The sequence below is a fragment of the Tauraco erythrolophus genome, chromosome 7 (assembly GCF_009769465.1).
Source record: "Tauraco erythrolophus isolate bTauEry1 chromosome 7, bTauEry1.pri, whole genome shotgun sequence".
Taxonomy (NCBI): domain Eukaryota; kingdom Metazoa; phylum Chordata; class Aves; order Musophagiformes; family Musophagidae; genus Tauraco; species Tauraco erythrolophus.
In genome coordinates, this window is record NC_141471.1 from 50,247,853 (window position 1) to 50,271,596 (window position 23,744).

At 40.4% G+C, this 23,744-nt stretch overlaps 1 protein-coding gene across 1 annotated transcript in view; it reads left to right on the top strand.

Moving 5' to 3' along the window:
• Positions 1-23,744, top strand: part of TRAK1 (trafficking kinesin protein 1) — a 108,231-nt gene that overhangs the window by 22,386 nt on the left and 62,101 nt on the right. Inside the window, exon 3 of the mRNA XM_086615168.1 lies at positions 7,410-7,690. Coding sequence (XP_086471294.1) covers positions 7,410-7,690 — 281 coding nt within the window. The remainder of the gene's footprint in view (positions 1-7,409; positions 7,691-23,744) is intronic.

A 23,744-nucleotide genomic window follows, 5' to 3' on the forward strand; every position in this document is an offset into this window, starting at 1 on the left:
GATTTTAGCCATTTCTTGCTGAGCATTGCCCTTTCTGGGGCAGTCTCTTTTCCAATGCCCTTCTTCCTTACACAAAGCACACTGATTTATTCCTAGGGGAGTGTTAAAATTCTTGCCACCACCGTTCACAAATCCTCCTCTTCCACTAAATCCTGAACCTCTTCCTTTGCCTCGTCCTCTATTCACTGTTCCTGTCATGACTGCTAGCAGCCTGCTCTCCCGAGATTTTCTTTCCTCCTGTTCTCTATTGTTATACACCTTCCAGGCTGCTTCCATCATTTTATTTAAACTCCTAGAGTCTTCTTCCTCTAACTTCTGAAGTTTCTTTCTTATGTCTGGTGCTGATTGTCTCATAAAAACCAAAGCCAATTGTATTTGTGCTGCCTCAGTTTCTACTTTTAAATCAGTATATTTCCTGGCAGCTTCCTTCAATCTCTCCACAAATGCTGAGGGAGATTCATTTTTATCCTGCCTTACTTCATATAATTTAGACCAATTCAAAGATCTAGGCATAGCATGTTTAATTCCATATAAAATCCATTTTCGATACCGACTCAATCTCTGTCTGTGCTCCGCATTATTTGGATCCCACTGCAGATCCCCAGATGGAAAATTCTGTTCCAAAGTTCCAGTCATATTTTCATTTAGAACTGCCGCTTCAGCCTGTGCTCTACCTGCTTTCAACACCCATTTACTTTTCTGTATCATCCAGTAAATTATCTAGAATCACCTGCAAATCGCTCCAGTCTGGGTCCTGCATTCTATTTATAGTATCCACCACTCTTCCTACTCTTTCCGGATCTTCTCTATGAAGTCCGGCTGCCTGTTTCCAAGCCAACAAATCGGTAACTGAAAAAGGCACCTTTACATACACCGGCCCATTGCTGCCAACTCCCTGCCGCAGGGGAGCTGTTGTGTGTGTTTGCTGTCGAGTTCTCCTAGAAATAGGGGTATGAATTACAACCTCAGAGGGACCCTCCTCGGCATCCTCAATGCCACTGCTTTCTGGTTCTTGCATCTGTTCCTGATATTCTTGACCCCGATTTCTTTCTCTCTTAGGAGGAGATATATCTAATTCTGGTCACTCATCAACTTCAGGAATAATCCTCTTTTTCAAACAATCCTTTCCAATTTCACATGTTGAACAACGCTTTTTCTCCTTTTTATTCCCTGTAGCAACAGCCAATATCAGACCATGTCAATCTGTTAATTTACACTCCTTCTGCCAATCTTTTCTTTGCCTTAAATAGAAAAACAAATCTACATAAGGTATTTCATCCCATTTCTCTTCCCTTCTACAAAACCACGTTAACTGAAAAATAGTATTATAATTCAAAGTACCATTCACAGGCCATACTACTTGATCTTCTAATGTGTATAACGGCCACCAATGATTACAATATTCAATCATTTTGTTCTTTCGCAAATCATCTCCTATATCTCCCCAATGTGCTAATAAGCATCCTAACGGAGAAGTTCTTGGGATTTTGTCATTTGCAGCCAAATTACTCATACTTTTACTTTTAAACAAATGAGTTAACTTAGATGCTATGATATAACTGTTTTACAATACAATATACAATCACTCAAATCTGTCACTTTGTTCTTCTCCGACTGCACCCCTCACGGGATAACAGAACCACGGATCCGAACCTTGCACTCACTTCGGAACTACGTCCCGTCTCAGTCACCCACTCACAAGTCCCACAGGAATCGCCTCGGTCCTCCACCGGCCAAATCCCCCGCAGGAGACCGGAACTGCGGCCAGAAAACTCCGCACTCGCTTCGTGTTCAATTGCACGTCTCTCTCTCATGGTGACACTCGCACAGTTCTGTAATTTATTATCTTGAGTACAAGCAGGAATAAACACAAAACTCAGCACCTTAGTACTCAGTCAAGAGAAACGATTCCACAATAGAGCACAAAAAAACCTTCTAACTTACGTTAGAGGCACAACTTATAGAACACTATGGCTAGCATATAGGTTCCAAGTCTCTGCTATGTCCAACCCTGCAATAGCTTTCGCTTATGACTTACGGGCAGACGCCTAGGCTTCCACTCCACGAGGATCCTCTGCCCAACCCTATGCAGCTTTCACCGCGACTGACAGGCAGGCTACAGCGAGGGGACTCAAACCCACTCGCAGTGGGACTCGAACCCCCTCTATGTGGTGAGACTCAAACCCACTCACAACGGTGGGACTCGAACCCACTCGTTTAAAACAAAGGAAGTGTCTTACCCAAAATCCAGGGGATGTCGCGAAGAACCTTATGGATTGGGGATCAATGGGTGTCCCTGAGAAATCCTCGGTGCCATCTGGAACCGATCAGGTCCCCGACTCCTTCGGTCTCCTTCAGCAAAGTCCCATCTGGGTCACCAAAACTGTTACTGAAAATCCAGAATAAGAAACTTAGCAACACCAATGGGATGTAGATAAGCAGACACTTCTTTATTGCGGCGCCAGGTGCACGGGGGATATCTCCTCCTAGCGTGCGCACCTTGCACCAAAATTAAACTTTTTATATAGAGCTTACACATGCAAATCCATTAGGTAATCATACATAAACATATTGTTTCCCAAAAATCATTAGCTATTCTCCTCCCATTTCCGATTCTGCGCAATAAAAGTTAGAATCATCTAGAAATGAGTCTGGGGTGTGATATGGGTAGGTGGTCTGTGAGTCGGTGGTCGCGATCTCCCCCTGCCGGAATTACCTTTTGCTTAAGTTCACGGTTTCTGGCAGGTACCCATAGACTGTTACAAAACCGTTACGGTTGGCTTTGTTCATTTTCATTAATCTAGACCTTGATAGCTACATGTATTCTTCTAGTTCTATGTAAGTATCATAAATCAATTTACAAATCAACTTGTACTACATGTTCCTATTAAATAATTCTGACCTATCCCTTTGATCCTGGTACGGGGCTATACAGGGAGTTCCATAGCAGCTTGTGGTTACTGTACGAGCTTACTTTTCATTAAAATGTTGCTTATAGCTTTATATTATTAAAATTAATTACAAACTATATTAATTACAAACTATTGATTAAATTTTAATCACCAAAATTCTAAGTATCAGTAACAGGAGTTCCAGGCGTTTAGTGACTACAGTAAACTGCTGTTGCTACAATCCAAGATGGTGATGAGAATAATGTTACAAGGTTACAAATGTGTGTTTTGTCATTGCTGGGCTCTGGGTAGGCACACTTTTTTATTTTATTTTTTGTTTTAATGACCAGAACCCAGAAATGGCTGACTGATGTGGAGATGTTTTTTCCTTTATCTCAGAACCCTCAAATCCTGGTTGTTGTCTGATGTAAATGTGTCTGTCAGATTTGAACTACTTTGTCTAGGTAGTTAGAACTGGATAACTTGGATTTTTTTTGTTTTTTTTTTTTTTTTAAAGTGGAGTACAGTACGGGCTAATGACAGCTTGATTTTGACTTGGCTTTTGTAATCTGGGCTGCCACAGGTACGCTGCAATCAGTACCCAATGTACTTCTTGAGGGGGTCTTAGTTACGCTGCAATCATTGTCCAAACTATTGTGTAGATCTACTGTTAGATGACAATGGTGTTTTGTGCATATAGAATTTAACCGCTTCATCTAGTAATCATGCAGACACTGTATTTTAAGCATTTATTGGGTTAGACTGAAATCTGGATATTGTACAGAGAAGGTGTGCAGGAGCAAGTCTTTGTGTTTGTGTCGCTATTCTTACAAAGTGCAAGTTTTCAATGAGTGCTTTTTAACAAACAGCTTGCAAATAAGGGTTTTTTTCAGAATCAGATGACCTGGTTAAAAACGGTTAGATGATAAACTTAAGGGAATTGTGCTCTCTTTGCATAGAGTTTTACACTGAAGAATTAAGTTCGAACATGACAAATTAAGTATTTCTTTAGACCCAGGTGTGTTTATTGGCCCCAAACTGGCATTGTATTTAGACTGGTAGAAATGGTGCAATATAGCCACTGAGGCAAAAGCTGAATTCTGTAATATTAGGTAGAAGAATTATTTAAATCCTGTGTGCAGGCTGCTGTTGACATCACAAAGTAGAAAGAATGAAATGCATGGTATTTTCATCAAGAAAAGTCATAATCTGACTTATAAATTGTTTACTTTTTGGATGTCAGAAGAAATAAATACAAAACAATAACAATTTATATCATCTTATTATGAATACTGTATATACAGGTGAGACTGACTAAAGAATAATGTTAATGTTTCATATGTTATGGGTAGGGCAGCTGCAGTGTCTGTTTCTCTTCCTGACTGTTTTGGCAATCTGGTGGTTACTGCTCAGCTGTAGTTTGTTTTTCATTTCTGCAACAGGAAAATTGGGAAGGAAATTTGAAAGAAAAGTGTGCACTCCTGGACTAGGTGGTAATATTTGCCTTGAAAAGAGAGGCCATTCAAACAGACCCACTATGGGTTTGATAGATAGTGTCTGAATAACATTTTTCTGCTGTGTGCATGGAAGTCAAGAATGTTAAATAAGTCTGAAAGGGAGCAGACATACTCATGTATGCCCGCTTTCTTCCCTTTGTTGTACAAGGTTTTACGATCAAGGCAAATTCTCTTCCTTAATGCAGAATTTGACTTTCTTGTGTCAATCTTACATGGGTTTCTGCAGCAGACCAGGCAGACTGACTTGTGGGTTTTTTTAGGGGGTGGGGTTTGTTGCTTGCTTGTTTTTTCAAGCTCTATTTGTTTATAGTTTCCATAACTGCCAACAGTGAAACAGCTTGTGTGAAAGAAGGGCATGTATTATTTCTGAATGTGCGTGTGTCTACATTGACCCGTTCTTAACAGTGACAAGGCAGCAGCTGTTGGAGTGCAGCTTACGGGAGGGAGAACTGATTCCATGGTACCTCACTGGGGTGAAAGTTAAGCTGGGTGGAGGGGGAGAGGTGAAATGCATTCAACACAAACTTCTAATGCAACTTGCAATGTTACGTTCTGGTCAAAAGTATTTTTGATGAGGAGTATGTGGGAGATAAAGCGGTGAATGAGTAAAAGCGATTGGATATGTCAGATGTCAGTGAGTCCAGAAAAGCTAAAAGATCTCAGGTTCCCAGAACTCACTTGAAGACTTTTACACACAAATCGCACTTTGGTTATCAGTGTTATTTCATTTGGTAGTGGCGTTATGTTCCTGGCTTTCTGTAGTTGCTAAGGCAGGGCATGGGGAGTAGGGGAGAGGAGGGCAACAAGAGCTGAAGAGTGCTGTTAATGCCTTCAGTTACTTACTCCCAGATGTGCTCTTGTTCATAACAACAGACTTATCTAACAGTTTCCCAAAACAAATGTGATTCACAAATGTGTGGTAGCAACCAGGACAAAGTGTAGCCCTTTTAATCAGTCTGTACTTCCAGTGTGTTTTCTTGCTTATACCTTAAGCTGTTTGTATCTTCAATGCAGAGGGGAAACAAATATTTGCATTTTGATTCCAACTTTGTTTGAACAACTAATTTCTAGTATTAGTAATTTTCCTAAAGAGCCACTTGAAAGGGGACCGTTTAAAAAGTAATCAGTGCAAGTGACCCCATTGTTCTTTTCAGTATGTACTGTGATAGTGCAGAAATAATGGATGCTCTGCTGTAAGATTTTCTGTTAAAGCACTCAAGTGAAACTTTCTGTAGCTGCTACATTACTGTTATGTGTGAGAGTATGGTATCATAAATTTATCATTTGATTTAATCTTTTCCTATAGCTGTTATGATTATATACAGGTTTTGAGGCCCTCAGTATGAGAGCTTAATTTCGAGGTTAAGTGATACCATGCAGAAATGCAAATGTATGGAATTGAGGACGACTTAATGAAAGGTCATTTTGTGGATAAGGAGGTTTTTTTTCCCCAGAGTTAATATTGCCCATCGGTTTTCCAGTAGTGGTGTTCTGAATTCAGTGTAAACAAGTCCTTGTTGACACCCTCTGAAAGGGGGAGAGAATTTTGCTTTTTTGTTCTTATGCCTGTGGTGAAAGGGGAAAATAGGCTGAGAAAAGACGATGCTTGTACAGTGTTATAACTTTGTTGCAAGGTTTTTCTGAAGCTTAGTCCCAGAAGGTCTAGAATGTGTAATCCGTATCTTGACAGGTTAGAGAGAGAGGCTTGAGTCTTGCAATGAGATTCTAGAAATACTGTCATGCTTTGGTAATGCAATAATGTTATTTCCTAGAAATATCAGAGAATACGATGCTAAAATCCTTAGTGTAACTTTATCAGCAAAATAAGATTACTGGGACATGTTCCTAGAGATTACAGAGAACCTTTTTCATAGAATTCTCCAGAAAACTTTTATTCCTTATTCTTAACGAAGTACTGAACATAGCATGCTCTGTTGCTGCACTTGCATATTGTTGCATCCACACCTGCTTGCAGGCCAGTGCATTTGTGTCTTCCTGCTGTCTGTCTGTCTTGCTTTTCCCACGTAGTCAGGTTGTTCTTGTGTTGCCTGTTCCTTATCTGCTGCTTATGCCTTCTAATACATATATAAAATCTTTTTTTCCTGCCGTTCAAGTCCTTTCCCAAGTCTGATTTTCAGCCATCTCATGCTTATGTTTTCCTTTCCTAGTAGTAACGAGCACTTGCATCTTTTCTTACACTGCTGATAACCAAAAGCAGTACCATACCACTAGTTGCTGCAGTGCCTTTAGCCCCTTGTGCAAAAGTTTCGGTGAAGTTTTTGGATGAGACGTGCTTTTCTTCATTCTCTGGCCAGTTTAATCTTTCTGAGGGCACTGGTATCTGTCTTTGAGGGACTTTGTTCCCTGTTCGCTGCTCCTCAGTGCTTCAGCCTCAGTAAGTGGACACCCCAGTGCACTTTGATTTCTGTTTCCTGTGCGCTCTGTAAAGGGAGCAAAGATGTCAGCTGGCAGTGAAGGGGCTGGGCTGTGCAGGGTGGCCCAGTGGAGAGGATAAGGCTAGCAGCATTATAGTATAATCTCCTAATCATTTCTGTATTGCTTAGCATCAGTCTGTTTCAAATGATGGTGGTGTTAAAGTATCATTAAATCAACTCGTGATATGCAGTCTGTCTGCATGGTGTCGCTCATGCAGCAAGGTGGGTCACACAGAACTTTCCTTCAGCTGACCTGAGAGAAAAGTAGTTGGTGAATGAGCCAAGGTGGATGGACTGTGCTTATCCAGATTTTTGCCTAACGCAACTTTGGGGTGTTTAATCAGCCATTAGTGAATAAAACTGTACAAGGAATAGCACTTCTACTTGATGTGACTGTGCAAAGATAGGCAGCTGCTCTGCAAAGACTGTTTGGTGTTTAGTATTTGCTGAATTTGTGAGGTTAAACTAATGGTTAAGGAACAGAAAATTATCTATTCTGATTTATGCTGTTTGGAATGACTTGAATTGAACATTTGTTTCCTTTGTGTTTTGCAGACTTCTTGAAGCAACTCTAGCAAAGAGAACGAGTTCTGTTTCTGCCAGCCGGACCCAGTCTCCTGTGCTGGTCCCCCTGATGGCAGTTTGTACAAGCCTGTGAAACCTGCCAAGCTGGACGCCACAGCTTTGCACGACTGCACTTTGGCCGCCACTGTGCCTCCTTCGGAGCTGTCGAGTCATGCAGTCCTAGCCTGTGACACAGGCATTCACGAAGAGCACTATGTAAGTGAAGCAGTGGAAGATAATGTGCCAGACTGCAGAGAGTACAGAGATGCCTGCACCATTACTGGTAAGCTGTCAAATCTTTTGTCTTGGAAAGGGTATGGAACGTATAGTTAAGCTTCTGTTGTTAAGCTGTTGGTGAGATATCTGGTTCATGGACGATGCTGCTGCTTTTCTGCATGTTTTTTTTCTGCTTCAAGAAGTGATTTCGCAAGCATCTGGATTTTCAGTGAAAGCACTTAGTAAGATTTAAGGCTCTTGCAAATAGGCTTGACCAAACTAAGACACTAATGTGCTTGGGAAGTTAAACCATTTGAAGTTTGTTTGGAAAATAAGCCAGCTGAAAGTCAGGAATGAGGGGAAGGAAATACTGCAGCTTAAAATTATGGAATGGTTGTCTTGATGTTCAACATAATTTAGGTTTTTATGTTGATAGAAGAATTGTTTTGTGGGAGAAGGCAATGGGAGAAACAGTATGTAACATCATGTTTTGGCTGTACGCCTTTTTGATTTTCAAAACCATTCCATTTTTGTCACATTAGTTCTGGAACTATAAAAGTTAATGTATACGGAACAGCTTCTTCTGCATGCTTGTATGAAAGGTTAAATGCCTTTTTATCATAGAGTTCATACAAATAAATGGAGTATGTGTTGAAGGGTGCTGTTTAAATAGAATTAGATTTTTAATGATGTGGTCAGCTGACCCAAATTTTTTGTGTTTGAATAATCGCTGTAACTCAGTTTAGTCATGGGTATGGCCATGAAATGACAGGCAGTTTCCATTCCAAATGCATGGCTTGTTGGCTGAGCTGTGAGGCTTCTTTTAGCTTAAAGTGACCTTGTCAGTTCCAAGGTCTTTTGGGAATGTTTGAGGAGTCAGCTGAGTTTTCATGAGGGACAAATGAGAGGGCTGAGAAAAACAGAAATAAGACTGGACCCCTCTAAGTGACTGCCAGATACCTTTTATCCTGAGTTACTTCCAGCCATTTCTAGAATCGTCTGTAGGTCAGAGAATTAGCCAATGGTGACTATCAACAGAGACTTTTATAGTATGCCTTAACTTAACCTAGCCCATATGCTGCGTAGTTGCTAAGGGTTGATATTCTGAAAAAAAGAAATGGAAGGGGAGAGATGGTCTGCATGTCCATCCTTGTTCCCTCGAGAAGACAAGGAGCAGAATAACACAAAAGTCACTTTCAGTCAGGTACATTCCTGCGTAAGCGTTTTGTCAACAGAAACTAACTCCCTACCCCTCCTCTCTTCTTTTCATGGGTTTAGAGCCTGTTTATAAACAGGTTACTCTTTTGGCTGCTCTCTAGGTATTTGCTTGGTAGAGACACTAGAGGCTCTACACATTACATAGGTGCGTTCCTGGTAGCATAACTGTTTCCCAGGTCCCTTGTAGAAGGATCTTTCTTGCAAGTTGTTCTGTTGTCTGTGTTGTCTCCTCTTTCCTCTCTCTCCTGTTATCGGGAAGACATTAACTTTCTGATTTTCTGTTTCTGACTACAAGCACAGACAACAAACTTTTTTCATGAATCAAGGTGCCTTCTTGATTATGGTTCCTTGAAAGGCAAGATAACCTCTGTCTTACTTTATAATTTTAAAAGTAGGTTTTGTTAAATGGGGGTCAGTGCACATCTTCCTACCTCACGCTTTTAAGCCTGATGTAGTTTCCGAATCTATTTCTTCTTGCTTAGTTGTCAGCCAAGTGTGGTTTACTTATTGATCCTGTAATGTTTTTTTATCAATTAGTTGTCTGCAGCAGCAGATTTCTACTGTTTGTGACCTGAGGACAACATGATAAGACTTGCAGTAGAAATAGTGGTGGTTAGATTTGGTTTAGTGTGGTTTGTTTTTTTTCCTTCCTTTTTTTTTTTCTTTTAAAGTGGATTTTTCTGAGTTTCAGCTCTTTGCTGTGCTTTAAAGATGTTAAAGGGCATAGACTGGGAGTTAGGAACTGGCATTATACTTCCTCTGTAAATCTCTGCTTCATCAGTAGTATGTGCTGATACTGCATATACTCCTGAAAGAAGCAGAAAGAGAAATACTTGCAGAGGAATAAGTGTTGTCAGAGACTCTAACATGAAGACTTTGTGTAGGTCTGATTGACAAGTTAGCACTATTTACACTTTTAAACTATTTAGTGGGACATAAATTGTTCACATCAAGTCTACATATACCATAATTTTCCTTCTGATGCTAAGCCTTGACTCATCCTAGAGCAGGCACGTTCAAATTCAGCAATCAGGAGAATCTGTTTTCTTTTAGTCTAGGATTAACACCTAGACCCTATTGTAAAAGTCATCTGCAAAAATTCTTGCAAACAAAGGCTTCAACACAGTTAAGAAAAAACTGGAGAACCGAGTTAATGCTGTGTGGTGATGCTTTCTGAAACATAACCAGCTAATGGTAATGTAATTGGAATTGACTCTTATGCAATTTAAGCCTAAGAACAAATTATATGATGTGCACATTTTGCTATTTAACTTTAAAAAAGGCCATTGGTGCTCAAAGAATTTTAAACTCTTGCTGCTTGCCTTTTTTTTTTTTTTTTTTTTTTTCCTCCCCTATTTCTTTGCTGGCAGGAGAGAGGCACTTCGGCATTCTCTGTTAGGAGCATGCTCTTTCCTGCCTGGGACCTGAGAGCAGATGTAATGTAGCTGAGGGTGCCTGGGCATTCCAATTGTGCCAAGCAATGTTTTCTTGGATGCAGGGCTGGCTTAAACATTTCCTGTCTCCAAACCACCCCAGAACTGTGCTTGTGCAGACTTCCGTGGGAGTGCAAACTGGAGATATTTTAGGTAACCAGTCTGGATAGAATTCCTCCCCCACTTTTGTGACAGAGGGGAGATGGGGGTTACTTTTTAGCTAGGTCACATCTCTGATCCATTCTGCTGTGTGCCTAGAAGCAGTTATGTTGGCATAACTGAGGGAATGAGCACTGCAGGGGTGGGCCTCAGTGACAAAAAACAGTGAGATGAAAAGTTTCCTTAAGCCAGCATTACCTCTGAGTGGGGGACAGCATCCTAAAATGCTACTTCTTTTCAGATCAATTAGATAGTAAAGTGATCCAAAACTCAAGAGTTGCCATAACTGAAGAGTTATGCCTGTGCAAGTAGATGCTTCTGAATCTGTGCTAATCTGAATGTGGATGAGCAAATGAAATAGGACAATTGATCCATTAAACAAAAAATAAAAAGATGTTTGTGAATATTTAAGAGTATTCATAAAAAAAAGTTGCTGATGGAGCATGTATTTTCTAAACACTAATAGTATTAAACCTGAAAATGGATTCTGTAGCTGCTGTAGTAATTATTTTTTTTTAATTATTACTTCATTTTGGTTTTGTTAGCAAGATTTAAGAGAAAAGTTCCATGTAGCCCGACTTAGAGTGCTTCTACTGCTGTCACTTGTGGAACTCCTACAGGTAAATGGGCAGAAAGAGACTCCAGTTCCGAGGCTGGTGAGCATTGGGACAGCACTGTATGATGTAGAACTGGCATTCTGCTACTGCATGTGTGAAGTGATTATTTTGTCCCGGTTTTTTTTTTCCTCCTTCGAACTTTTCTTGCTGCTACCATTCATCTGAGTGTTAAGATAGGCATACGGATGTAGCACCATCTAGTGTTCCTTTTGCTGGAGAGGGAGTCAAAGTGCTTTTAAAGGTGTCTGTCTTTTCTGCAATTGCGGTGCAGACACCAGTCAGGTGTCGATGGAAACAGCAGCTGAGGTTGGGGGCTTCCTTCTCTAACACCCTCCCATCCCTTTCTTTGTAAAGCAGGAAGGGCTGTAATCTTGACATGACAGAGTATTGGTAAGTTGCTCAATAGTACCAATTTTGTGAATTATAAAAGCCTTTAGTCTGATTGCCTTTTTTGCTTGTCCATCGGCTGCTGTCAGACAAATCCTGTCCTTCTGGAAATTGAGAGTAGGGTGGAGATAGAAATCTGAAATACCACTGGAGTATATATTTACTCTTGTGACAGATGTCAGACTGCCAGACTGTTTTTATAGGATGCATTTTTGTTTTTTTCTTTGTTTCTCTTAACTTACTGTGTTCTGCATATTTTAACATTCAGTCTGCTTTCTTATGTCTGCAGACTCGCTATTTGCAGTGATTTTGGCATGATATACTTTGCAGTTCAAGAACTAACTGCTTAATATGCCATGTAGGTTTCCTGCATCCTTTTCTGAAAAAGGAGAGAATGAATGGACTGTGATTTAAATTGCCTAGCTCCTTCATTAGTTTGCATGATTCATTTGTTCATTATACTAATTACTCCTGAATGCATGTAGGAGTGTGTTCTCTGGCTGTTGTGTTCTGGACAGTTTCCTGAGGGTTCTTGGGAAATTCTTAGTGGTGATAACCTGTTCTGTGTCTTATTTTGTTTGTAATTAACACCAGTTGATTTTTTTTTTTAATAAGTTTACATCGCTATGTGGGTCAAACTGTGAAATCCCTTATTCTCCCAGCTGGGAGGTACCTCTGAGAAGAGTTGGTGTTCTTTGACCTTGCAGGTAGTATAACTTCTACCTTATTGCACTACCTGCAATGATGGGTAGTCATAACATCCAGAGAAACCGCATTTTTCTTGCTCTTAAACCTCATGCGATCTCCCAGCAACAAAGACATTTGGGTGCAGAAATTTTTCTCTGGATTTTTGCCCTGCCTGTATCCTTATTCAGGCTTTAATTATGTTCTCATATGAATCAGGGCTTCTGTTCTCTTCCATCAACTATTACCACTCTTCATGGCAACGTCAGCCAGTTTTGATGCCTGACTGATCCTACAGACAACCAGTGTGATTCTGACCAATTTTCCTATAGTCATTTCATTTTAAAGGGTGTGTGTAAGGCCTATGGAATTTCCGTTTCAGTTCTCTCACGCCTCACACCCAAAGGTGCATGTTTTTGTTTGAAAGGTGGAATTTCTGTTCTTTCTATTCTGAATCTGACAAAGCATGACTGCCCTGAGATAACTCCTTAAGGATTTTGGTCATACAGGTTGTTACTACAATGCTTTACTCTTCTCATGCGGGAGATGGGAAAATAACCAACGCTGTGGTTGTCTTGTTTTGAGCGCATGAGGTACCACTAGACCGTGCATGCTTGGTAGTCTGAGAAGGTTGAACTGAGTGCTCTGTTACAGACTGGGTGGTTGTGCTCTAAGCAGTAAATGGTTACAAAAGTACTGATAAAACAATAACAATTTTGAATTGCTTTCCTCTATTTGAACCTCTCTGAGTTCTGTTGTGGTACTTTTCTCTTTTAGTGGTTGTTCCCTACACAGCATAAACTTGCTCTAGCACGTCCTTCTTTTGAGGTAGCTCCTTCATGTTTTTCTCAGTTTTGTCAATATGAGGGAAGAAGTGTAAGGTATGACTTGGTGGAGCTGGAACTCAAATGAAGAAAATAAGTAATGCTCTACTGGATGGGACCAGCTGTCTCAGGACTTTGTTTCTGACTCTGGCAACAGGAGATGCTGGGTCTGGAGAGCATGTGCACAGCCATCTTGGTCGTTACCTCTCAGCATAAGTACCCCTAGCATGCAGAACTGCTGTACTAGGGATATATATGTCCCTGCCTAGTTCTTTTAGTGTCTACTTAGTGATGGACCCTGTCTAAAACCTTTTCTAAAACCTTTCTGTATCTGCTGATTGTGTTCATGGTTTTTACTGGCTGTGTTCAGTGGTACTTATATGAATCTCCCGCTGGTTTCTGCCAGTATTTGTTTTTATAGTTATGCAGGATTTGGTGATATCAGTTCTTCATTCCCCTTATGATTTCTTTTTCACGATTTTGAAAAACCTTCAGCATTTTCACCCGCTGTTTTTTTCCTCTCCAGCTTTTGTAGTCTCTCCTTTAAAATTTGAGAACGTGGGCTCTTTGCTATTGCTGTCACCAGTCTCATTCTGTACGCTTGATGTAATCATGGTCTCTTCTCACTCTTCTTTGTGCCACTCCTATAAGCAGCTATTGCTAAATTCTGAGCACTCTTTCTTTCTCTAAAGCGTGCCAGAAGTGTTAGACCTAGTAACATGAGAACTCCCTCAGCATGACTGGAGCTGTTCTATGAGTCTGAATTTAGCTCTAGCATACTCTGACAAAATGATCCTATTCTCTGTGCCTGCTGCATCATTGCCTCTGTTTGAATTTCTGGCTGGCTTTTGGTGGATTCTGAGTCAACTTCACACAGCTTTATTTTTTTTTTTCCCCTGCTCTGCTTCCCATCGGTTGTTTTCCAGCTCTTACCATTTGCCAATAACTTAGTGTTTTTCCTGATTCCTTTCCTGTGACAGGTTGTTATGCTACCTCTTAGTCTATATTCTAGACATACCTTTTTTTTGTTTCAAGGATTATCGTTTTTGTTTTGGTGGAGATTTTGTTTGTTTGTTGGATTCCCTCCCCAGTAGAATTCTGCTGCTACTGCTATGTTCCTAATGCAGCCCTCTTGCTTACTGATACTCCTCTTCCTAGTATTATGTATGGGTTTTAGTGTAAACTGTCAATTCTAGAGTCACTATGAAAGCAACTGCGGGAATTACTGAAGTTCAGTGTGACATTTTTAAAATTTCCCTTGTTTTGGAAGCGCTTATCATTCCTAAGTATATGCTGTATTTGGGGTAGGGAAGTGCAAGAGCAGTAAGTACTCATCAGTATTCTGGGTTGGTTCTTTGGAGAAGGAGTTCCTGAAGGTATGTGCCTGGTGGTTTTTTGGGGGGTGTTTTTTTTCGTTTTGTATTTATTTTCCTGTTGCGGTGCACTCAAATAGTACTGGAAGACTAAAAAGCTATGTTTGGTTATTGGTGTATTTAAATATGTGAAAATACTTTTATTCGATAATTTACCTCCGTAACATGCTGACTAAGTACAGCTTTACCTTCTTCCCTCAATGTATGTGTGTGTATCCATCATGAGACAACAAATTTTCCATTTAAAGTCAACATCTGGAAAGAGCAAGCTACATAAGAATTCATTCTTAGGTTTTGTTTGTGAATCTAAAGCTTCCTTGGCAGCCATTGTTAGGGGCTGGCACATTTTGTAGCTGGGCTGAACAGCAAGCGAAAGCAGGGCAATTGCTTTTCAGGGTTTTCTGTACTTGGTGATTTATCAGTGGGTTTTTTGAGACATTCTCGGTCTGTCTTGGCAGCTGGAAGATTCTAATGCTTAATGAATGTGTTTATTCTTACTGCTGCTGAACAGTATGTTGCCAGCACGCATTTGATACATGAATAGCTTTTGTTCTTGCTCTGAAAGAATAGCTGTGGTGGTGGAGTTTCCTTTTATTTCTATTTAATGTACAAATAAAAGCACTAATATGGCTGCATTTATCTACAGGGAGAAACGTTTCCATACAGAAGCAAAATTTATTTAAATTTATGGCATAATGTACAGTAGGGCTTAAAATGGCATCTTATCACCAAGATAGGGACACCCAGCAGGAATGTGTGTGCAGAATGAAACCAAAGCAGGGAATCTTTAACCTAATGAACAACGACTTTCCTCTCACTGGAGCTGCAGTTTCTAATGGTTTTATCCTTATTAGCTTTGACATTCCCAACTTTGTCCCAGTATTTATTTGATGTGTTTGACTAAACCAAGTTTTCACCCAGTTTACTTCTTCAATTATTCTTCTATTGCCAAATGTAAGTAGAATTTCCTACTGATTAAGGTAACATTCTGGAAATAATAGTGCTCTAAGTACCCAAAACCGCGGATGTAGGCTGAGCCCAGTGACCTGTATGAGAAGACGGTTCTATGGCTTGTCCACTCTGCAGACAGACTTGGCCAGTGCATTTTTTTCTTCCCCTCCAGCTGGCAGCCTGGTCAGTGTAATGATTTTTCCTGCACAATGTTGTTCTTTCAGGTAATACTGAATGATCTGATCCTTCAATACCAATTCTGCTTTGTAGCAAAGGAAGAATTGTGATTATGTTCTGTGCAGCTTCCCCACCTTTGCATAAACCCTTTAAAACTTTTGGGGGAGAAGGGATATTCTTTCTTTTCCAATGATGAGCTGGGTTTGTTGTGGGGGAAGGGAGTGGGAGAGGAGAAGAAAAGCAAATGCTTAAAGTCTTTCTGCTTTCTACTCATATCCTTGCTCTTATTAGTGCGTGTTTGTATGAATTAAAATATGAAATGGCAGATAACTGAAGTGACATATGGTATTATATAGAGAAATGGTGAGAATCCCTGTTTGGGTTCTTCATTCTTCTCCGTGGGTTGGACTTCTCTTCTAGAATTCCTTTTCCATGATTCAGTATGCCCACCTGGCTACCATAAATACTGCCTACCTTTTCCGTTGTGCCCCACCTATGCAAGATGAGAAGTCCAGTTGAGATCTATATGTACAAGAGAGAAAGCTCTATGGGCCGTATTGAGTTACAGGTCAGCTGAAGCCTTGCTGTGGCAGCCTAGAATAGGGATACCTGAGATTGGCATGGAGTCTTTTGTTTTCCCATGGAAGACTGGATTTTGTGCAGTATTTTCCATGTTTAGAGGCAGAAGAACCACTGCTTAACCAACTTTGGTTAAAGGTGGTCAGGACTTGCAATTCCAAAATTCCTGTCACACGAGTCAGGTTACAGAAGCTGCCATGGCTGTTTGAGGAGTCTGAGTTTTAAAGTATGAAAGAACTTTATTGTTGACGAGCTTTTCTTCCAGCAGTTTGGCTTTGCAGCCAGCAATGAGACTTCTGATGTGTGTAGGATGCTAAGGCCAACTTTCCCTTTGGGCAAGTCAGTGAGTTGGGAGGATGGTGACTTTTCTTTTTATTAGAAGTAACCTTCTTTGCTCTAGAAGGTAATCACACGCTTTACATTAAAACACGTATCGTGTATACAGTCCTGAGTCAGCAGTAGTATTGTAAGATTTGAGTATAATTAGCCACATTCTGGGCATCGTAGAACTGAAATTGAATAGAAATATGGTGAGTTCTGAGGTTTTGCCTGTTACAGGTATACGTGCAGAGTAATTGTTAAATAGTGTTCAAGAAATACTTGTAATTCTGGACCCCAGTTAATATTTAATGCCTGTTTCTGTGTAGACCCATGGAACTCAAAATAATTAATGTCTACAGGTTGTTCCCTCTTCAGTAGACTAGCTAGCAGCGTAATTGCAGGGTTGACCTTTCATATCTGCCTTTTTGCTCTTCATTTTTATGTAGAGCTTCTCACAACAGTAATGACTAAGACACTCCATTCCATGATTGTCTAAATGGACAGAAAGCATTGGACAAATGAGGTTATTGGGCTGCTTCAAGCAGCCAGGAAATATCTGCTGGAAAAACATTTAGAGAAAGGCCATGTTTCTTTCTTCCATCATGGAATATGATTAGGATTTAGGTTTGTGGTCTGCTGAGAAAGAAGAATCCTAATGTAGTCATGGCCTCTTTAATGTAGTCACAGCCTCTTGGCTGGTTGTCAAGCTAGATTAGGTGACTTTTCTCAGAAGGAGTTTCCAGAATTTTCTCAGCCCAATGGAACAGGATGACTCTTCAAATTATGGAGTTGTATGTTTCTTCATCCTTTTAAAAATGGGAGTGATAGTGAATACATTGAAAATTTTAAACAGGGCGCTTCCTACGTAAATAGTAGAAAATGTAGTGCTCTCTTGTGTGAAGATACACATACTATAGGATATTATGTCTTTTTACATACAGAGAAACAAATTTGCCAAGTGTTACTGGTCTTTGGCTTCTAAGAAGGGGCACGGACTTTTGGTTTGTCTTCTCTGTGTGTATATGCATCTTGTGAAGCAAAAATAGCAGTCAAGATTCACTAGTATTTAGCATGAGATAGTCTCAAGTTGATGAACTTTTATTTCTTGCATTACATATGGCTGGACTTTAGTTTCCATGTAGTAGCCCTGTCTTCCAGAGAACTTTCCTTTTATTTAACTAGTAGGAAGCCAGCACTGGAATTGACCCTTTTCAGGTATTGTGTGCTTTTTAAAAAAATAATTTGCTTTTTATTGACGATCCATTTTCAAAGAGTTTTGGGTTACTCTGTTTTAAATTTTAGCAAGCTAAGTGTCAAGGGGAAGCACAATGTTCTGCTTCCTCCAGAGAGTTTTCTTGTTTCTCTCATCTTATTTTTCTTCCTGTGCTCTTATCTACTTCCCTTTACCCAACTGCCTCAAAAGGCTATGACAAATTAAGAAGTTTTAAATCTGTTGTGGGAAACTAAAGAATTTACCTGTAAGTTACTACAGAGACTTTTTTTTTAAATGTCCCTTTCCAAATTTTTTTAAGAAGGAGACGGTATTTAGACTGTCCCTTTCTGACTGTGGGCTGAGTACCAGCAGCTGGATAGTGATGCAGTGAGTAGCCTGGAAGATGTTCAGGGTGGGTGGGTGATACAACATGACAACCAAAGTTTGTGTTTTGAAAGTTGCAAAGCAGTGCTTCCCCAAGGTCACACCTAGAGTGTAGCTGCTCTGCTGGACATACCACTTCTGTGCAGCAATTGTTCCCTTTTCTTGGAGGACGCACTTCCACAAAGCACATCTACTTCGAGCTGTTGGCAAGATGTTGGCCTCCAGCAGGACCACCTGGGGCAAGGTGCTCTAGGAATGATAAGGTCTCTGGGCAGTTTGCTAGTGGTATTCCTTATCTTGACTTGTGTGTTCTGGTGTGTCCCTTCCTGAGCACAACCCTGACCTTAGCTGGTTCGTGGTGAGGTTGGGTTTATGAGTAGTTATTTTGCTCGTTTACAGCAACGGGCTGTAAACGAGAAACTGGCTGACAAAATGTCATTGGTGGTTTAGGGGTTTGGGTAATATGGCACTTCTTCACACCAGGTGGCAGTATCTACTGCCAGCAGTTCTGTAGAGACCTGGAAGTCCTTTTACCTTGAAAGGCGAGCCTCTGCTTGAAAACAAACCAATAAAACCATAAAGATCAAGGATGGTTTGGACCAGAATTCAGACAGATCCGAACTGAGTATTTTATTCCATGCAATGACCGTACCAATTAGCTATGTTGTATTGTGTTTCTGAAACTGGAGAGAACAGGCTTTGAGATTTGTGGAGTTTGTCTTCTCTGTGTATGGTTTTGGATATGTTTGGGTTTGTGTGGGTGGTGGTTTTTTTTTTTTTAATTAGTCCCCTACAGCCCTCTCCGTCCCTTCTCTTTGCTTTAGATTCTTTTCTCTGAATTTTTCACTACTTTTGTGTGAAGTTGATGCTGAAGTAGGTGCTCCTTGTTTATCAGTCAAGCTAGGTTTCATTTCTACAGTAAGATAGAACTATTCAGTTATAGCTGTAAACAGGTGAAACCCGAAAGCCTGGTAAGGAATGGAGATGAGCTGCTTTAGGTGACCATGTTGTTTGGAATGAAATTTTAAAATCCATCTACATATGGTTCATGTTGAACTTAGCCTGAGTTGAAGTAGTTCAGCTGATGTTGGATTGCTTGGTCATGGGATGCTGGCATAGTTTCTCCTATCCAGATAACACTGACAGCTAAATATATGTTTAACACTGTATGGGAAGTGACCTAATGTATTGCATGGCTGTGTTAGTGCAGGATGGAAATGGCAGTGGGTAACAGCACTCTGCACAGTGTCTTAGGATCTGGGTGACATGTGCACAGAGGGGGAGTGGCAGTTCTGGGAGCACTGTGCCCCTTTGATACAGTCAGCTCCTGTTGTTTTTAGAGTCTCACTCCATTTTCTGTTTGATCAACTTACTCGCTTGTCAACACAGGAGGGGTGTAAGTGTACATCCCAAAATAACCAAATGTAGTCCTATCCATGCTTGGTTGCCCTAAAAATTATACTTCATTCTTCTCCAGATAATTTATCAAAAAAAAAAAAAGCCACCCTTAATTCAATCTCCACAAAGAAAAGTTAACTTACTGTGCTTTTTAAATTGCTAGAGGTGTTGGTTAGAAGAGAGGGAATAGATGAAATAGTCAAGGGCATCAGATCAGCAAGTCCATAAAATTCCTTGAGGGAAATGTAAACAAGCTGAACAACCAGTGAACTTTAATGGCTGTCTTAAGTTGAGAGTGTGGTGGTGGAGAGGTTTAAGGTACTCAGACAAGGGAAAGTACGCCAGTCAGTCAAATGCCAATGTATGAAAAGATACAGAACATGCTGATAAGTAATCCATTAATAATTATCCAAGAGGTACTAAAGTAGGAAGAAATGCAGAAGAGAGCTCAATGGGAGTGTTCTGCCCCTTTTGAGTCTTTATTGCAAGAGTGGATTAGAAAATGACACAACAAAATCATCAGAGAAAAAGAAAGTCTCTGAAAGAATTTGATTTAATCTCATTTACAAAACATACAGTAGAGTGATGTCAGAAACTCCTGTAAAACAGACTGAGGAGCTGTATCTTCTGTAGATAGGTCATGGAGGAATGTATTTTGCACCAAAAAGAGGTGAGGGTGCTTGTACACGTGCCACATGTAAGCTATGAAGATAGCAAGCATTGGAATGCATTACTTGCAAAAATAATATGGAAAAAGAATTAAGAAGTGTACTTTGTTTATTTATAAAACTATTTCTAGAAAGTGGTGAAAGCTGTAGACTTCTACATTATGCCAGACCCTTAGAAAATCTTTAACTCTTTTCTTTCAAAAGCAGAACCTGGAATGACCCACAGTGTAGTAAGAATCATGAGTTCATGATTCATTTAGTATTTAAGTTTTTTGTAATTTGCTTGTAGAAGTTTCTGTTTGCGAAGGATGTCCAGAAATTGCAAGTCTAAAATTGCTTCAACAAAGCCCAGACTCTGTCACAGAGCAACTTCTGAGGATGTAGTTCAAGTGTATTTTGTTGTATCATTTTTATAATGATCCAATTAATGGTCTTAGGCTTATGGTGTTATATTTAACTCAGTAAATGAAGGTAGCATTTAGGACAAGAGAAGTGCAACAGTTTCATGCCGGCTGGACTTCAGTTAACTTAATCATAAAACATAAATGATGTCTCAGGTATTCTGAGTAGAGAACTTCTTTTGATTTGCATTATCTTTGCAGTTTTATCAGAAACATTAATAAAAACTGTCTGGAAGCACAATCAGGGTCTTTTATAAAATGTAGCTGGTGTTTCTGGATGGGGACTGGCATTTGTTGGCGTACTGTCCCGTAACAAGTTCCTGCACTCAGAAGGGAGGGAGGAAAAGTGAAGGGGGAAGACTGCGTAGTTGTAGCACTGAGAATATTGCTCTGATTTAAATGGTGAATTAATGTTTAGTCATACATGAGTGTAATTAGTGTCCTGTTTTTCTAAATAGGCAATTACATCAGAGCTTGCCTCTATTTCCTGCTGGTGTACAGATTTTAAAATCGCTATAGAAGTTAATGACAATAGCATCATAATAAGTTGCCTTTCCAGTTACTTATTAATATCTTTTCCAGTTGTTAGGCCTTTTGAATTGCTCAGAAACACTCAAGATTTGTTAAATGATAAAGTAGAAAAATTGTCTTGGTTGACTTGTATTCCGCTATAATTCTTATTTATTTACTGTCTGTCCATCATGTTCTGGTGAATTTCTTTTCCACATAAAACTGTATGGGTTTCTTTTGTGTGTGTGCATGTGAGGGGTTTGGGGTTTTTTATGGGTTTTTTCCTACCTACATTTTATTGGTAACTTTTGCATTCCATTTTCTGCTACCTTTTTTATGACACAGCAAAACCATTTTACTTCTCTGCAAGAATTACTTGCCTGAAACTTTATCTTTTCATCTGTTAAAGTCAGTCCATTTCTTTTGAAATACTAATTAAAAGCAGAAAGAAGACACTAAAGATTTGAATTTTTTCACACATTTTTATTTCCTTGTTCTCAAGAAGACGACTTCAGTCAGACTGTGTAGACTCTTACATTTTTCACAAGAGGTGAACTGACATTTCAGCCAAAAAAAAAACAAACAAACAAACCGAAAACCCAACCTCAACAAAAAAACTGAACCCCTTATTCTTGACAGTGAGATCAATTAGGTAATCCAAAGATATGTGTCTACATCTACATATCTATATAATGTAGATATATATATTAAAAATCTTTGTGTATGCATGTACATACACACATCTTCGAATGTTTAGTTGATATCAACAGGTATTTTTTAGGTGGTCACCTGGCTTTTCTGAACTCAGAGGGTTGCAGGCACTAAGATGGATGTTGTCAGCAATTAAAAAGGTACCCAGGGAAGAAGAAAGGTTTGTAGTTACAGGTTAACTCTCAGCTTTGGAAACATGGAAAACAAGTCTTGTTTCTCTGTGTGTTAGTAGTCCTGTGAGAGGGCTGCAAGGACCTCTTAAAATCGTGTGTGCAGGCTGACTCTCACATTGCATGGAGCTCCATAAAAATAGCATTGCTACACATGGGGGTACCTAATGCTACTAACTTTGCATATCCACTTCTGCAGAGAGGTTTGGAGAACATTTACATACATTTGTACAACAGTTAGCAGAACAGCCTGGATGAAAGCAGAGAATATTTCCTAGTAGGTAATTGCAGACTCCTTGAACCATAAGGTATAATGTAACTTTCCCGGGTGGATTTTAGTTTTAATCAATAGCATCCTGTAAAGAATATAGGCAGGAGATTAACAATATGAGTTATCTTTGTATCCACTGCTCTGTTCTCTGATAGAATAGTAATGTTCTTGCCACCTTTAGTGCTCAGGATGATACTTAAGATAACGCAATTGCTGGATTAGAAAGATTTAAAAAAAGAGGTAATTAATAGTCTATAGAAAAGTATATGTTACTTCCCCATTCCACCTTCTTTCCCCTCCCGTGACAGAGGGTAATTCTGCTAGCTTGCAGTGGAATTGCCAATTTGCTTCTGTCCCGCAATAATGAGTTTCTCTCTTACAAAAGTAGGTGTCTTTGTCAGGGAGCAGCAAGAGCCGGGCTGACTTACAGCCATGCTGGCAGCTGAGTGAGAGCACAGGATGGGAAGGGCAGGTCCTTGTTGGCAGAGCCCAGTCCCTTTGTTCCTGAGCAGGAACAAAGGTGCTGGCAGTAACGGTTTAAAACTGACTCCCAGGATCATCAGGCACGCACCAGATACTGAGTGGGTCTGTGGTCAGCCCAGGAAGTCCAGGCGATGAGTCAGTATCGGCAGGGGACAGCTGGGCACAGACCTGCCTGACAGCCCTGCGCAGGGGAGGGCAGGGGACGTGGGTGGAAATGGGGCTTCTGGGACGCTGGGCAGAGGGTGTGGGGTGGGGTCCTCAACGAGCCTGGTCAGAGCAGTGGAGGCCTGTGGGTGCTCTCGGGGCCTTGGCAGTCTCTGATATTTACTGTGCGGTGACTTGCGGCAACAGATGCAAGAGTTGTGGCACTGGTTAAAGATGGAGCTGTGTAGCACAGCATGTAGCAGCCTTCCGTAGTGCTTGCTCTTCCAAAATAGGTGTAGATATCTCTTTCTTATTTAATGAGTGGTGGGAGGGAGGCTGTGGTGTTCTTTTCTTTTGTCCTGACATGAAAATGGGAATGCAGATTGGTGCACTAAGTATTTACAGAAAACATACCAGCAGTTGCTCTGTTTCTTAATAATTATTTAACAAGATACTGTGGTTAATTTATATGGTAATTAAAATGTATATATTTAAAATTATCATGCCTGTTTGAGTATTCAGACAGACACAGAATTCTTAATTGTAGAATACTATAGGTTGGAAGGTACCCTTTGGAGGTCATCTGTTATGTCTTCTACTCCAAGCAGGTCTTTTAAAGTGAGTGCTTGTGACCTTGTTTAGTTGAGTTCTCTATCTTTCCGAAGTTGGGAGATTTCCCAGCCTCTCTGCACCCCTTTTCCCATGTGTTGTGGGTTAGGCCACTCCGGCACACAAACTGCACACCCCCCCCCCCCCCCCCCCCCACCCCCGCCAAAGTCGTTCACTCACCTTCCCCAGCCACAGGGATGAGGAGAGAATTAAGGATAAATGGGATACCCCGTGGGTTGAGATAAGAACAATTGTAATACAGATGATTTAATACACAGTGTAGATGCTCACCACCCCCTCGTATGTGAAGCCCGTCTCGTCCTGAGCTGCAATCCTTGATGAACGCGAGGCCCTGAAATAGAGAGGGGCAGAGAGAGAGAGAGTACTCTGAGAGTGGGAGTACTGGGAGAGAGAGAACAACAACAAAAAAGGCAAT